This window comes from Schistocerca gregaria, chromosome 7 (genome assembly GCF_023897955.1).
Source record: "Schistocerca gregaria isolate iqSchGreg1 chromosome 7, iqSchGreg1.2, whole genome shotgun sequence".
Classification (NCBI taxonomy): domain Eukaryota; kingdom Metazoa; phylum Arthropoda; class Insecta; order Orthoptera; family Acrididae; genus Schistocerca; species Schistocerca gregaria.
Genome location: NC_064926.1, coordinates 452,696,936 through 452,714,668, shown reverse-complemented (window position 1 = coordinate 452,714,668; position 17,733 = coordinate 452,696,936). Strand labels below are relative to the sequence as shown.

Here is a 17,733-nt window from a genome sequence, read left to right as displayed (position 1 = left end):
CCGCCACATCTTCGTTCTCCTGTGAAACAGGCAAATTGTCCGTGTCGAAAGTTGACTGTACAGCACCTACATCACACCACGCATCTATCTGCGCGCCAGCAGCGTGAGACACTTCAAAGGATTGTACGATGCTTAGAACTTCCGACAACGACGGGTTTGGTAGTTGCAGGGCACGTTGCTGAACTACTTTATCAGGAGCAAGCCGTAGAATAGCATCCCTAACCATTGAATCATCATAAGACTCATGATAAGCGTCCGTGACATGCGGCCGGTGTCGTTCGTAGCTAGGTGGCACTCCCGCGCTCAGCCGAGTTGCGGAGTGCCTCTATCGCCGTTTGAGCATACTGTCGTGGCGGCACTGTTAAATGTCGTGGCATTGTCACGACAATGATAGTCGAAGATTTTGCATTTAGGAAACACTAAGATAGGGTGAGGAGCCATGGTGATACTTGAAGAAGATGAAAAAGGTGACAAACACTTTAAAAAAGGTGATACAAAATTTTAAAAAATGAATAAAAGGTGACAAATTATTTCAATAAATATATGTGGCACAAATGAGTGGCGTTCAGTTTTGATAATTCCCTACCACGGAGGTCAATTACGACCGTAACAAATTTCTCTATTATGATCCGGAATGGGGCGTGGCCATTTTTTTTCTTCATACAAATTTATTAATATATGCAGATACATTAGTAATTTAGTATAGGTAAGTCTATCTTGTTAAATGTAATTCACAAACACTATTTACTTCACATTTTTACATGTAATGACCTTCCACACATCAGCCCTGGAGAAATATCAACAAGATATTTCTGAATTACTGTTTCCTAGGAACCTTAGCAAAAGATGAAGTAATCATACTAAACAAAGCAAAATCCAGGATGGAATACAGCAATAATGAAAAGGATAGTTGCTACTCACCATATAGCATAGATACTGAGTCGCAAAAAGGCACAGCAAAAAGGATGTCACACAATTAGCTAGTTATCAACAAGGGCTTTGTCAAAAATTACACAACATACACACATCAGACAGAAGTCTGTCTTCAGCTGCTAGAGAATGTGGTCATGTGTGTGTGTGTGTGTGTGTGTGTGTGTGTGTGTGTGTGTGTGTGTGTGTGTTTTCGAGAGTGTGGGTGCGTATGTACGTTGCCTAATGGGACAAAGGTATCTTTGGCCAAAAGCTAATTGTTTGACAGTCTGTTTGTTGTGTTTTCTGCAATGCAGCATCTCCACTATATGGTGAGTACCAACTATCCTTTTCATTATATTGTTATACTAATCATACTACATTTTTCTTTTCCCAAGATATTTCTGAATGGTTTCAACCTCCCTCTTTCTTGTATAAATTATTTATGCATCCTCAAGTGAACTCTGGGTCAATTTTGTTGCCTTTAGACCATTTTTTTTGAGTGATTTTTTTTCATTTAGCCGAAGCCCGAGAGCAAAGTTCTTCTCGTGCCTCGTTCGATAGTTGTTGGCCTCTCATCTTCTCTTTCAGAGCAGCTCTATCGAGTAGTTAACTGATCTCTCCATGTTATTCACCTTTTTAATCCCCTCTTCAAGATCAGTTTTGGTTTTGTTTCTCTTTTTGCTTGCCTTTTAATTCAAGTTCTCTTTTCCTTTCACATTCATTATTGTAAGCAGTATAATTTGCATGTGTTTGCTGTCCATACCTAATGTGCTGTGAGTCAATGGGGAAAAAAATGTGGGTATTGTCCCAAGGCATCCATCACTATCAAAACACTGTTTAAAAATTTTCTGATCGTTTTTGCCTTATCTTCTTCTAATACACTATGTGATCAAAAGTATCTAGACATCCCCAAAACAAACTTTTTTCATGTTAGTTGCATTGTGCTGCCACCTACTGCCAGGTACTCCATATCAGCGACCTCATTAGACATAGTGAGAAAGCAGAATGGGGAACTGTGCAGAACTTACGGACTTCGAATATGATCAGGTGATTGGGTGTCATTTGTGTTATACACCTGTACACAAGATTTCCACTCCTAAACATCCCTAGGTCCTCTGTTTCTGATGTGATAGTGAATTGGAAACGTGAAGAGACACATACAGCACAAATGTGTACACCCTGACCTCGTCTGTTGACTGACAGAGACTGCCAACAGTTGAAGAGGGTCATAATGTGTAATATGCAGACATCTATCCAGACAATCACACAGGAATTCCAAACTGCATCAGGATCCACTGCAACTACTATGAAAGTTAGGCAGGAGGTGAGAAAACTTGGATTTCATGGTCAAGTGGTTGCTCATAAGCCACACATCACACCGGTAAATGCCATACAATGCCTCACTTGAAGTAAGGAGCATAAACATTGGACGACTGAACAGTGGAAAAACGTTGTGTGGAGTGACGAATCATGGTAGATGATGTGATGATCTGATGGCAGGATGTGGGTATGGCAAATTTCTGATGAACGTCATCTGTCAGTGTGTGTAGTCCCAAGAGTAAAATTTGGAGGTGGTGCTGTTATGGTGGTGTTGTGTTTTTTCACTGAGGGGGCTTCCACCCTTTGTTGTTTTGCATGGCACTTTCAGCACAGGCCTACATTGATGTTTTAAGCACCTTTTTGCTTCCCACTGTTAAAGAGTAATTCGGAGATGGCGACTGTATCTTTCAACATGATTGAGCACCTGTTCATAATGCACGGCCTGTTGCGGAGTGGTTACATGACAACAACTTCCCTGTAATAGACTGGCCTGCACAGAGTCCTGACCTGAATCCTACAGAACACCTTTGGGATGTTTTGGAACACCGACTTCATGCCAGGCCTCACCGACCAACATCAATACCTCTCCTCAGTGCAGCACACCATGAAGAATGGGCTGCCATTCCCCAAGAAACCTCCCAGCACCTGATTGAAAATATGCCTGCGAGAGTGTAAGCTGTCATCAAGGCTAAGGGTGAGCCAACATCATATTGAATTCGAACATTACCGATGCAGGACGCCACGAACTTTTGACTCATTTTCAGCCAGGTGTCCGGATACTTTTGATCACATAGTGTATGTACTTCACATCAGACCATCATCTCTCCATGTCCTTGTTGCTATGGGCAATATAAGAGGACCTTAAACAAGTTTTGAGACACTTGGATGATGAGTCTCTTATTGAGATGTGCTGCTACCAATAATTGTCAATACTTTTATTACCTGAAATTGGGTATAACAGACTTGCATGTCTGTTCCCCCAACTTAAACCCGATAAAACACATGTGGGATGCATGGGAGACATGTACTGCAGCACGCGCACATGCACCAAGCATCCAGCAGTTCTCAACCACACTGGTGGAGGACTTGAATGTTGTACCGCAAGAACTCCTTACCAATCTTGTGGTCTGAACAGGAACGCATTGCTATCTGTTATGATCACACTCCCTGAACCATATCCCAACTTTTGTAATGTCCAGGGAACCATCATAAATTGCGGTGAATTCAGTGTAATTATAGTCTTTGAATTAAAGTGTCATTTTTGAACATATTATTGCGTATTTCTTTGTTACCTTCTGGACTACACTGTAGCAGTTCTTTCTAGGTACGGTCAAAGTTTCAAAGAGCTATGTTACTTGGTAATGACATGTCATATGAAAGTTACTTTTGTCCATATGTTTTGCACACCAGTGCACTTATTCGTTAGCAGTTGTGACTACACTTCCATTTGTAACAGGTATTAACATTTAACAGCTTCTGAAGAAGGATAACCTACATACATTTTTAACTGCTAGAGAATAAATACTTACAATCTGCAAATGTTGGCAGTACCTGACTCCTTCCATACAGGTCACAGGTCCTCTTACAGAGACCACCTGGATCGGCATCCTAACACTCTCTTGTGAGCCACCACATAAACAGCTATATTTAAGCGATTGCAAACAAGTACTCAGCACTTTCTGTACGCTGTATTACCGTTGTACAGTCAATGTGTTCAGTGCTAAGCACAACCTTTATCTTACATGTTGCTTTATAATGTACTGCGTTTCACAAGTGTGTTCTTGCTACAATACCTGCCCTGCATGATAAGTGTGTTGTAGTCTACTTTACTGAATGCTACTACAAGGGCTACACATTGTGAGCATAGCTGGGGCAGGTTGGAATGGACAGAGGAGGTGATGGAAAGGGAGGAGGAAATGGACAGAGGGAGAGGGAGGTGGAAATGGGCAGAGAGGGGAGGAGAGGACGTCCCTGAGGCAGGTGGAAAGTGCAGATGGGTGGTGGGCAGGTAGAAAAGGAAGAGGATGAGGTGAAGATGGAAAGGGAGGGAGGGGGATGAAGATATGGTCAGAGCTAGGGTGGAGACAGTGTAATACGAAACGGGATGGAGGAGATAATGAGACATAAAGTGGAGAGGAAGAGACAGATAGCCGTGGGAGGATGAGGTGGACAAACAGCGGGAGGATGAGGTGAGCAGACAGAGGGAGGACAAGGTGAACTGACAAGAGGGAGGATGAGGTGGACACGGGGGAGGTGTTCAATACATGTGTCAAATGCATACATAGGTGAAGCTGTGGAGAAAAGGCTAGTTGATAATAAGACTACATATGGGCCCCAAGGTGCTGCCCCACAATGTCAGTATTATTGAGAGAGAGGAGAAAAAAAAATTACGACCTCTGTTTGATTCCATAAATGCCAGAATCAAGTTTACGAAAATATTTGTCAGCATGCAGAGATAAAAAGTAATATGCAAGAAATTGAGGTAAAATAGCTAAATGTGACATAATTCAAAAGGAGCAAAGCAATTTCTGACTTTTTTAAATCCACATATCTTTATTTTTTATTTATTTTTTTGCTGATCTATGAGGGGCAGTCAAATGAAAACTGGACACCTGGCACAATGGGACCATGGAATGGTAATCACCACACGTATTATATCAAGAAATTTATTCCACTGGGAGACAAGACAATCAATTTTTGTTTCGTAAAACATGGCCGGCTGCTGATGGCTCCACAACCACACCAACTATTGCACTTCTTCGTCCGACTGAAACCGACATCCACACGTCTTTCTTCAGGTCGCCAAAGATGTGAAAATCACATGGTGAAACATCTGGGCTGTACAGTATATGTCACATTGTTTCCCAACCACAACACTGAAGCACAGCCTTTGGCTGAATGGCAAAGTGTACGGGGTGTTATCGTGCTACAGGATGATTCCGTCTGACAGCCCGAGGGCAAAAGGCAAAGCCAACAGTGGGAACATGCCACACCTCCCACGCCAAAGAAATCCAAAACTGTTCACATAAGTTTTGGTACGGGCATGATGACCACCTCCTTCAACTGCAGGAGCCCTCTGCTGGCCAAGTTCCTTGAGTGTGGAACCACAGTCAATGCACAGCACTATGAAGACTTTGCAGAAACTGTGATATGCCATAAAGTCAAAATGCCCAGCAACGTTGTAAGATGGAATCAGCCTATTGCATGATAAAGCTCACCCCCACATTGCCAATCAGACGAAGGCTACGTACGCTTCAGCAACTTGGATGGGAAACACTGCAATATCCTCTGTATAGCCCAAATCTTTCAATGTAGGATTTCCACATCTCTTGCATCCCGAAGAAAGATATGCGTGGATGTTGGTTTCAGTTGGACGAAGAAGAGTAAGTGTGGGTGCAGTTGTGGATCCGTCAGTAGCTGCCGCATTCTATGAAACAGGATGTATGTCTCAACGCACGTGGTGATTACTTTTGAACGGAACCATTCCATGGTCCCGCTGTGGAGGATGTTCAGGTTTCATTTGATTGCTCCTTATATTTGCTTTTCTTTACACAAACAGCCACTCTTTTTCCATATTTCTGTATTTATCTTTCTTCAGGTTATTGACTTACACTTTGTATGCCATTCCTGACAGCTTCTTTTTTGGGGGACTCAATTCGAAGCAGGACTCATCACTGAAGACAATTCTACTCCAGACCAAGCGATAACAACCTGAAGATATGTTTGGAGACGCCCCAGACAGTGATCAGATACCAACCTGAATGTTGCCCACCATGTGGACCAACAACGAGGAGTGATGGTCTGGGATGCAATTCCTTTTCAAAGCAGAACACCTTTAGTAGTCATCTGCAGCACTCTACAGCACAGTGGTGTGTCAACAATATTCTATGCCGTCCACCGTAAGCCACCCTGAGCTTACATTTCAGCAAGATTATGCCTGCTGCAGATGACGAGAGCTTCTATGGCTTATCTTCATGCCTACCAAACCCTATCTTGGCAAGAGAGGTTGCTAGATCTCTCCCAACAGAGAACATTTGGAGTATTATAGCAGGACCCTCCAGCCAGCTTGTGACTCTGACAATCTAACATGCCAACTGCACAGAATGTGGTACGATGTCCCTCAGGAGAACACCCAACAACTCTTCAATCAATGTCAAGTCAAATAATAGCTTGCATAAGGCCCAGAGGTGGACCAACATGTTGCTGACTTGCGCAATTTGTGAGTCTCTTTCTCTTGAATAACTCATAAAAAAATTTTCTGAAACAGTAATCATTTCTTTATCTCTATATGCACATCACATCTACTGATTTCAATTCCATTCATGTGATTCCTCTGTGGTGCTTTTTTTGGGTGTATTTACAGTTGGATAAATGGAGCAGAGAAAAAGTAGAAATGAGTAACAATTTAACATGGAAACTAAAAATTCAAGCTAGTTCAGTGTAGGGTGTGTGGGTGTGTGTGTGTGTGTGTGTGTGTGTGTGTGTGTGTGTGTGTGTGTTTGAGGTTTACGGGCGCTAAACAGCGTGGTCATCAGCGCCCAAACGCATAGAAACAGGAACACAAGCGGTGAAGGGACGAAGACGGACGCCGAACAAGGAGAACGGCTAAAAGACATAGGCCTGACGCAGTTCCAAATGCGCACATACAGAGGCAAAACAAGAGGAGAAGAAACACACTAAAAAAGGAAAGGATACACAAGGAAAAGAGAACAGATACCGAAGGGAAACAAGGAGGTAATCGTGACTGGCGGACCTCTTACCTAAAACCTGGGTGAGCCAGTCACCCAGCAGCACATTAAAACCTTCTCCCTAAAATCCGAGGCAACAGATTGGACAGGACACAAAACCGTAAAACCTTAACCACAGTCGCTGCGTCGTCTTGCAAAATAGAGGGCAAATCCGGTGGCAAGGAAACCACTGCCCTCTGGTCAGAGAATAAAAGACAGTCAAGTAAAATGTGGCGGACAGTAATCTGGACGCCACAAGCACTGCAGATTGGGGGGTCCTCCTGCCGGAGTAAAAAACCATGCGTGAAGGGACTGTGTCCAATGGGGAGGCGAGTGAGGAGAACCTCATCCCGCCTGTATGACTGGTAGGACGTACGCCATGGTCGCGTAGTGGCCTTTACCAGACGCAGCTTATTGTCAGAAACTGCCAACCACTCCTTGTCCCATTGATGCATAACACGAAAACGCAAAAGGGAGGTTACAGCATGGAGGGGGACGGCACATTCAACAACGTGAGGGAGGGAACATGCATCTTTGGCAGCCACATCCGCCAGTTCGTTTCCCCTAATACCCACGTGCCCCGGCACCCAGCAGAAAGAAACCTCCTTCCCCTGCCGTTGCAGGTGGAGTAGGGCATCATGGATGTTCTGGACGACCGTATCCGCTGGGTACAAGTGTTGCACGGTCTGAAGGGCACTCAGGGAGTCAGAAAAGATGAGGAACTTAAGACTGGTAACACATCTCATCTGCTCCAATGCCCGCAAGATTGCAAACAATTCGGCATCGAGGATGGTAAACGCCGCAGGAAGCCGTAACTTGACGACTCGATCAGGGAAAACAACAGCACAACCAACAGAATCCCCCTGTTTAGAGCCATCTGTGAATACAGGTACATGGTCCGGATGCTGGTTTAAAATATCGTAAAATAAGGAGGTGAACACAAACGCCGGAGTGCAGTTCCTCCGGTACTCCGACAAGTCTAGAAGGATGCTGGGCCTCTGGAGCAACCAGGGAGGCAGGCGAGTAAAACCTTGTCGTTGGGGGGCCACACGCTCCACACCAAGGGACTCAAGCAAATGCTTGGCACGAATCCCAAATGGTCTCGTTGCCCTGGGACGACTGGAAAAGAGACGTACCATAGGCGGTCGGGCAACGGTAGGGTACGCAGGGGAGGTAGGACAGGCAAGGAAATGACACACCCGTTGCACCATGAGGAGTTTCCGCCGGATGGCGAGCGGCGGTTCCCCTGCCTCAGCACACAGGCTGGGGATGGGACTGGTACGGAAGGCACCAGTGGCCAGCCTGATACCCTCATGGTGTACTGCGTCAAGGATCTTCAGATACGAAGGCCTTGCTGACCCATACACGGTGCAAGCATAGTCAAGACGCGATCGGACGAAAGCCCTATAAAACTGCAGCAGACGCGCCCGATCTGCTCCCCAGGACTGATGGCTCAGACACTTCAAAATATTCAGTGCCTTCAGGGCCCGCACCTTGAGGTCTTTAAGGTGAGGCAACCACGACAACTTGTAATCAAAAGTGAGGCCCAGGAACCTCACAGTGTCTCTAAAAGGAAGAACGGTGTCCCTCAGACGCAATTCAGGGGAGGTAAAAAGACGCCGAGAACGATTAAAATGAACACACACAGATTTGTCTGCAGAAAAGGTAAAACCCGTCTTTGCAGTCCATGCCTCTAAGCGCTTTATCGTAAGCTGTAACTGCCGACTAGCACTGACAAGACTGGAGGAAGAACAGAAAACAGCAAAATCGTCCACAAACAAGGAGCATTGGGCAGGACTCCGGATAGTGGACGTGATACTGTTAATAGCAACGGCAAAGAGGGTGACACTTAAAACGCTGCCCTGAGGAACACCATTCTCCTGCACGTACAAATCCGATAGCACATTACCAACCCGATACCGAAAGAGGCGGTGAGAAAGAAAGGACCGAATGAAGATGGGGAGACGGCCACGAAAGCCCCACTAATGGAGTTGATTGAGGATAAGGCGGCGCCAAGCAGTGTCATACGCCTTATTAATGTCAAAGAAGACCCCTAGACAATGCTGGTTACGTAGAAAGGCCTGCTGGATGGCGGCCTCAAGCAGGGTCAAGTTGTCTATAGTGGAACGACATCTCCTAAAGCCACACTGAGAGGGGCTAAGGAGCTGCCTGGTCTCGAGCAGCCAAACCAGGCGGCGGTTGACCATGCGTTCCAACGTCTTCCCAACACAGCTCATCAAGGCAATACTCCGATAACTACTGGGATGCGTTCGGTCCTTCCCTGGTTTGAGGAGGGGAATCAAAATTGCCTCCCTCCACGAGTCAGGGTTCGTGCCAGATAACCATATCATATTGAAACAGTTCAGGAGAACTTCCTTGGATGGCAGCAACAGGTGCCGCAGCATGCTGTACCGGATTTGATCATGACCAGGCGCAGTATCATGAGCCACAGACAGCGCAGAATCCAGTTCCCACATTGTGAAGGGGCAGTTATAGGGTTCAGAATTCAGAGACCAGAAGTCCAAGTGACCCCTTTCGATGGCAGTGCGGTAGCGGCAGAAATCTGGATCACAGTTAATAGTGGCGGTAGATTCCGCAAAATCCATGGCCAGTGTCTGGGCAATGTCTCTCGGCGCCGTGAGGAGACATCCCTGATGCAGCAATGCCGTGACAGGTAGCTGGCTGAGTTTCCCGGAAATCCTCCTGATGGCTTCCCATACTTTCGTAGAACTAGTGGAGCGAGAGATGGAATTCAAGAACGATTGCCATGACCGTCGTTTGCTCTCTTTAATCACTCGCCGCGCTCTGGCCCTTGCCACCCGAAAGGCCGCAAGATTGTCAGCTGAGGGACGGCACTTGAAGCGGCGCAGTGCTGCACGGCGGGCGCGGATGGCTGAGTGGCACTCAGTGGTCCACCAAGGGACAGGACGCCTCTTGGGATGACCGTGGGATTGACAATGCAGCAGCATGTGAGATCACGGCTGCAACATGGTCTACCCATTCGTGGACGCTGGCACGGTGTTCCAAAACAGCCAGGTGGCTGAAAAGTGTCCAGTCAGCTCTGCGAAGGTGCCACCGGGGCGGCACTGGTAATGCCACAGCCTCATCCAGGAGGCAAATCCAGAGGGGGAAGTGGTCACTAGAATGGAGGTCAGCTGCAGCCTCCCACAGAGCAGAATCCGCGAGTGCTGGGGAGCAAAAGGAAAGGTCAATAGCCGATGACGATCCGGAAGCAGTACAGAAATGAGTGGGAGCACCAGAGTTGAGGAGGCACAGTTCTTCAGACATCATGACGCTTTCCAGAATGCGACCCCTGGGGCAAGTAGTCGGAGAGCCCCATAAGACATTATGAGCGTTGAAGTCCCCCAGAAGAAGAAATGGGCGGGGGAGTTGGCTAATAAGGTCCGTGAGAGCCTCAGAGTCTATCGCATCCGGAGGTGGTAAATAAACAGAACAGACTATGAGCCTCCGACCCACAAGAATGTCAACTGCAACTGCTTGCAAGTCGGTGACGAGAGGGAGCTCAATTGATGGGTGCATGTCACGGACAAAAACTGCAACACCACTCTTTGCCCTTTGCCCCGTCAGATCATCTTTTCGATATACGGTATAGCCGCGTAAAGAAGGAGAATCAGTGGCCCGAAAATGTGTCTCTTGGAGACATAAGCACAAGGGGCACTCTCGTATAAGGAGTTGTAATTCGGCCACATGCGTCCTGAACCCATTCAGGTTCCACTGTAATATGGGAGCCAGTGATCAGGGTGGGCTGAACTTTCACCCTGCCTCTGTGCTTTGGAGGAGAGACCGTACTGGCCGGAGATTTATTCCTGGGGCGAGAAGATCGACCCCGGTCAACATCAATGTCCATAAGCTCCGATGACGACCCACGGGAGATGTCAGACAGTACGATGGCCTCGTCATCGGACCGACGCTGACTAGTCTCCTCAGGTGGCAGAACCTTCATCTTCTGAGGCTTTGTCTTGGGGGGCTTGGAATGCAGAGCCTTGTCAACAGTTGGAGGTTGACTCGCCTGGGCAGAAGGCGGCATATGGGGGGAGGCTGGAAGTACCTCAATGTCAGCAACCACGGCCTTGTCCGATGTAGCGGGGAGAGCCGCAGATTGCAAAACAACCGCAGCAGCACAAGTGCACTGGCAAGCGCAGGTTTTAGTGCTAACACTAGCAACCTCTGTTTGTGTAGCAACAGTGGCCAGTTGTACCGGTTTTTTGAGAGCGGAAGCGAAAGATGTTGAAAACACAGGAGGTTGCATGGCCTTAAAGAGCTTCTTGGCCTCACCATAGGGGATGCGCTTAGATGTTTTAATCTCCTGTACCTTCCGTTCTTCGAGATAGATGGGGCACATCCGGCTCCAGACAGGGTGACTCCCAGAGCAATTCACGCACTTCACAGGCGATGAACAATCGGCTCCGTCATGGGCAGGCTGACCACATTTACCACAAGTGGCTATCCCATTGCACCCCAACGTAGTATGCCCAAAGCGCTGACATTTAAAACAGCGCATTGGGTTGGGGAAATATGGCCGTACGGGCAAACGTAAGAACCCCGCTTTAACATGCTCTGGGAGTCTCGGGCAACTGAATGTGAGAATAAACGAATCAGATTTGACGAGGTCCCCATTGACTCGTTTCATAATGTGCTGCACGTCAACAATTCCTTCGTCAGCCCACTCAGATTTTAGCACGTCTATGGGGATATCCACCAAGTCCCTACACGTCACAACACCCTTCCTATAATTCAAAGTGGAGTGGAGCTCGGTCTCAACAGCGTACTCTCCTAGACAATTTGCTTTCCGAAGGGCAGCGACTTGACGGGAACTAGAAGTTTCAACTAACAGAGTCCCATTGCGCAGTCGCTTTACAGATTTCAGTGTTCCTGCAATTCCCTCAAGACCCTTGTGGATGTAAAAGGGAGAAACCCTCTCAAAGCTACCCTCATTCCTTTTAATAATCAAAAACACATTCTGATTATCAGCATGTGCTCCGTTACTACATTCTGTTAAATCTCTAGCAACACCAGGCGCTGGAGGACTCGCAACGCGTAGCCGCTTTTTCGATGGGGTGTGTTTTCCTACCAGCGGCCCACCCAAGCCACTGGTAGGGGGAAATGTAGAGGTCGAAGGGTCCATTGCGATCCCACGAGCAGCTAGGGAACTAAAAGTCCGCTCAGACAGAGCCCCGCGTGCCTGAGTAAGCCTTATACAACTGGGGTGCGGCAGGTGCCCCAGAGGTTGCCCGCTTGCGACTGTTCCACCCCAACAGCCATGCATCTTCTAGGCGCGGAGCACACCGAAAGATTGAGGGTTTTTTATAGAGGTTGGCCTTCCTCGCAATCCAGGCGGTCAAGCCAAGATTACCATTCCCCGCAGCACACAACATTTCACCGCCGCGCCGTACGGTGGTTGCTGAAGCATGTCCGGGGGTTACGGTGACAGGACACTGGCGGCGCAGACCAGTCCCCAGCTCAGGACCCCGGGGTCGCCAAGCCCGTACTCAGCAAGTGAATGCTGAGCCCCTGGGGGCTTCAGTGTAGGGGGTCACCTAAAGATTTCTAGTGCACTTTACTACTAGTGTCATCATAACAAATGAAAAGAAAGTATATATAATACCAAAAATAATCAATTATTGACAATATAATGTAAATGGATAGATAAAAAATCTAATCTATCCATTTACACTATAAAGATAAAAGAGAGAACGAGAGGTCTAGCTGTCCTTCAGCTTACTCTTCACATACTTCAGAGCTACATTTTAGGTCTTGACAAACAAGCAATGGATAAATATGAGCAATACCTGTGGTTTCTGGTTCTGCAGTTACATTCTCTATTTCTGTGCCAAAAGTGGATTGTTCTTCAACAAGTTTCTGCTGGCTAACATCAGCACTTTCTTGTATTTCTGAATCTAAGTCATCAAGGCCATCAGTTACACCCAAATCTAAAATATCATCTTCAGCTGGCTCATCAGTTTCTCTGTAAATAAGAAAACAATGTATATTCATGAGCCCTAGTAAGTTTATGGAAACCATTTGCAGTAACAGGTATTTCAAGAGATAGATCGACAGCAAACCTTTTAAACCTTACACATTAAGTGCCCAATTTACTTTTTTTTTGAGAGAGAGAGAGAGAGAGAGAGAGAGAGAGAAATGAAACTAACTCTTTGTGTACAAATAGGAATAAATTACTCCTCAGATGAGATGGATATTTCACCTCAACTCTGTATTCAATGTGTATCTGACTGATTTGTAAGTCCACCCTCCAGCACCTGTTTCTACTCCCCCATTAGAATAATAATAATAATAATAATAATAATAATAATAATAATAATAATATCATTCTTTACAATGGAATTTTTTTAAATAAAAAAAAAACAATCAAATATAAATAGACTCCAAATAAAGTTCCTGAATGAAATTTCTAACCTTTTTAAAATATTATACAGTTGTAAGACATACCTACAGTACTCTTCAACTATATAACATTAATGGAAATTTCTGGATAGAGCGATATGTAAAATAAGGAAAAGGCAACAGCTCACCTAAGTAGACTGATGCATGGAGCACTGAAACACAATGCATGAATGTTGTTTTCTATCATGTGTTTCTGTGCTCCATATATTGATCCTCTATAGGTGAGTAAGAATTTGGAATGAACAATTAAAAAAATAAAAAATAAAATAAATAAAATAAAATAATAAATCAAGTATCATTAACACAACTGGGGAGAAAGAAGCATTGTACTGAGGCCAGACAGTTGCAAAATAAAAATTGCTCTATGCCAAATAGCTGAAAATCTGGCAGATGCAAAAATATAGATTAATCTCTTGGACAGATACCAGTACAGATAATCAAAAATCTCTCTTTAGAAAGTAAACTTTATCATTAACATACAAAATAGCCTTTTTTCACACTGGTGAAATAGAAAAGTCAAATAGTTCATGTATCTAGGACAGATAAAATGGATTACAAAAATCTGCCATAATGAAAGAATTCACAAAATGGAAAGGGCATACATAATAACAAGAAACATTCACAATTATAAGTAGATATCAAGAAATCCAAAAAATAATGCATTACAGCAAAGTAGTGAAACAAGAATGCCTCTACCCAAGCAAATGCCTAGGACTGAATTACAAATTAGATAAACTCATGAGAAAATTGTACAACAATGAAATATACCAAAATACAGAAAACATAACAGAAACAATAAGGAAAAGGGGAATGATACTTTCTGGATATCTATACATGTTGACAGACAATAGGTTGACAAAATAAATCTTCTGTGAGTCTGGGAAAAGAAGTTTATAATACACATAGCCAGGAAGTTAAAGAAGATTAGGAAATATGCAGGATACAAGCAGAAGAAGCAGCAAAAGAGGTGTTTTCAGAAGAAAGAAGTTAGAGTTGTTTCAAATCAGAAACAGTAAGAGAACATGTGTAAAGTGGTCTGAAGAAAGAATACTTATGATGAAAGTATGGAAGAAGACTGGTAGAAAAGGAAAGAAAAGAGCAAATGAGAAGGAATTGAAACTGGCAAAAATGGATATACTGAATCTGAAATTTCAGTGATAGTTCGAAAGTTTTGCATCCACACATTTCCTGACTTTCACTACATTTCTTTGACTAACCTATTACCCATAGTACATTCCATCTCAAATATAACACTTGACCCTATGATTTGTCCTCCATTAATCATGTCTGTTTTGTGCATGCCAATAACAGAATGCAGCACATTGGGTATATAGGCTATGTTACATCATTTAAATTTACTCGAAATACATTTGTTTGAGACATTATCATATTCAAAAAAAGAGTGCTGGTTCATCTTAAGTGTAATATTTTATTTTTCAAGTTTTGTCATTTTCCAATAAGATGCAGCCTGATTCACAATGTTTTCCTGCATGACTGAATGGTTTATGTTTCCTTGCTTCTAGCTGAGTTTCAGTTTCATCTCACTCACAAGTTTTTACCATCTGACCCAATCATCATCTTCAAGTACTTTGAACAGTGGTCTTATGCATGCTTGTTGAACTGAGTGCAGCCACATTGAAAGGGATTGCTGGTGTTGGGCTCCCATTTCGAAGGGCTTAAATACCAATACTCATCACCTTCGTCTCTGTGCCAGTGTCATTACCAGATGAAATACACTTGTCTTTGACATTTTCTGGCTATTAGGGAGGAGATGATCAACAGAATCTTAATAAATCAATTACTGAATCTTTAGCCCTCTATAACTGAAATCTCTGTAGTTTATAAATTTCCTGGTATGCTTACTTCAATATATAATTAAGCTGCACCAGAAATATTAAGCATGAATCATGTTACTGAACTTGTATCAAATTTCATGATTATATTCCAAATAGAGCTGGACAATTGTTTTATTAATTTTCTATGAACATGCTTTAACAGTTGTTAGATTTCTTTTTTTAATGGCTCCATAACATTTCTTTTTTTAATGGCTTCATAACCACCCACAACTGTCAATTTCTTTGTGTAATCTCAGTACAAATGAGGCAAACATTCAATAATTTTAGTGAGAATAAACCAAGAAGAGGGGGGAAAAAGTCTATGTTTAAATATGCAGCATAAGAGGAAACAAGGCTTCTTAAATAAAGAAGCACATACAGTTATGGAACTTCCTGGCAGATTAAAACTGTGTGCCGGACCGAGACTCGAACTCGGGACCTTTGCCTTTCGCGGGCAAGTGCTCTACCACCAGAGCTACCATGCACAACTCACACCTCGTCCATACAACATTACTCCTGCCAGTTCCTCGTCTCATACCTTCCAAACTTTACAGAAGCTCTCCTGCGAACCTTGCATTCTGGAAACATCACTCAGGCTGTGGCTAAGCCATGTCTGCGCAATATCCTTTCTTTCTGGAGTGCTAGTTCTGCAAGGTTTGCAGAAGAGCTTCTGTAAAGTTTGGAAGGTAGGAGACGAGGTACTGGCAGAAGTAAAGCTGTGAGGACAGGGTGAGAGTCGTGCATGGGTAGCTCAGGTGGTAGAGTACTTGCCAGCGAAAGACAAAGGTCCCGAGTGCGAGTCTCAGTCCGGCACACAGTTTTAATCTGCCAGGAAGTACCATACCAGCGCACACACTGCTGCAGAGTGAAAATCTCATTCTGGAAACATACACTTATGGTTCTCTACCTCATAACAAAAGGAAGGAAGATTAGGGTTTAACATCCCATCGACAGCAAAGTCATTAAAGAGCACGAGGTCTACTTTTCCAGGATGGGGAAGGAAATCTGTTGTGACCTTTCAAAGGAACCTTTGAACTCTCAAAGTTGTGGAGTCAGGGACATTTGAGAACTTTCTTACAGTACAGCAGCAATTGTCTGAACAAGGTCAGAGAGTTCCAAGTCAGAAACTATATACACTGTGATTATCCATTTTCTGTAAGCCATGATCTAATGTTATTCACTTCCATATTTACTGAATCAATTACATAACATACTATATCTTTCACTGTGACCTTGTGTCAACTGCAAACAGTTTTTGACTGATTATCGATAAAATCAAGAAAAGCAACAGGTACAAACAGATCCCCGTGGCACCTCTCACTTTACAGCACCCAAGTCAGATTCAAATATATTCTTCAATTTCTGGCATTGAAAAACAACTCTCTTTCATATTTTCTGGAAATACAATGAACCACTTTCTGGTTCTTCTTTCGCAAGAACAGACCATATAGCAATTACTGTAGTAGATTAATGCACCTACAATATCATTTTAAAATCCAGTTACAAACAAATTACATACACCTAATGCTGGTGGTAATACACCATTTTTTTACTCCATTGCGTTAATGCGTAGTCTCATGTACATTTAATATATGTGGATTTTTAGATGAAAATGAAGTCTATATCCTTCACATATTTAACACCTTGCAGTATCTCCTTGTTCACGGAAGATGTGCAAAAGATTGAGGTACTGCTATTTGAAATGTCACAGGAAGTGCTTACACCTTGTAAGACCATCAGACAAAATATTTGTCATTCCCTTAAAGGAGTACAATGGTTGTTTTATAGCATCGTAGATAATACAGAACTGCTATCAGGGACTTATGTGACATTGCACCACTGACATAAGACATGGAAAAGAAGTGGTGTGTGTTGGCCAGTAGGTTGTACAGAATCAGAACAGTACGGCAGCTAGACATGGAGACACGACAGAAAGGCAGGAAGAAATTACTTTGCCTGGACATTCATATGATCATATCCTGAATGACATTTCCAATTTGTTGGTGTATCAACAAGACTCTCCAACATATCTACAAGGAATAGTGTCACAGCTTGTCAATGGCAGGCATTGTTGCTTTCAGTGAAGCAAAGGGAACTACTCGTAATGGGCATCTGGAGACACGTGCTCACAGTAGCGTGTAAAGCTGCATGTCTTCAGTGTGCCAAACGACACAGAAACTGGACAGTAGTTGACTGAAGGCGTGTAGGTCAACCACTATGCTTCTTTTCAAATGATGTAAATCATGAAGAGCACCAATGGTTTTTGTACTATGCGTAACAATGTAAGGTGGGATTATACAACTTTTCCTTACATAGTTCCTGATACAATATTTCTTTTTTTATATATCTGCAGACTGAAGCGACACAATGAAAATTTGAACCAAGGGCAGGATTCAAAGCCAGGTCTCCTGCTGCAGGTGTGCTAACCCCTACACCATCTTCGTACATCAGCTTTTCACAACTGCACATACTTTATCACACTTCCTTCCTCAATCCAAATTCCTATTCACGCCTCA

The 17,733-nt window shown here is 44.0% G+C and overlaps 1 protein-coding gene across 2 annotated transcripts in view; it reads right to left on the bottom strand.

Annotated features, from left to right (window-relative positions):
* Positions 1-17,733, bottom strand: part of LOC126282197 (RNA-binding protein 33-like) — a 225,594-nt gene that overhangs the window by 171,377 nt on the left and 36,484 nt on the right. For both annotated transcript variants that reach the window (XR_007551347.1, XM_049981730.1), the window contains exon 4: positions 12,770-12,945. Coding sequence is in view for 1 of the 2 variants with exons in the window: in XM_049981730.1 (XP_049837687.1) it covers positions 12,770-12,945 (176 nt within the window). In the remaining variant the exon portion in view is untranslated. The remainder of the gene's footprint in view (positions 1-12,769; positions 12,946-17,733) is intronic.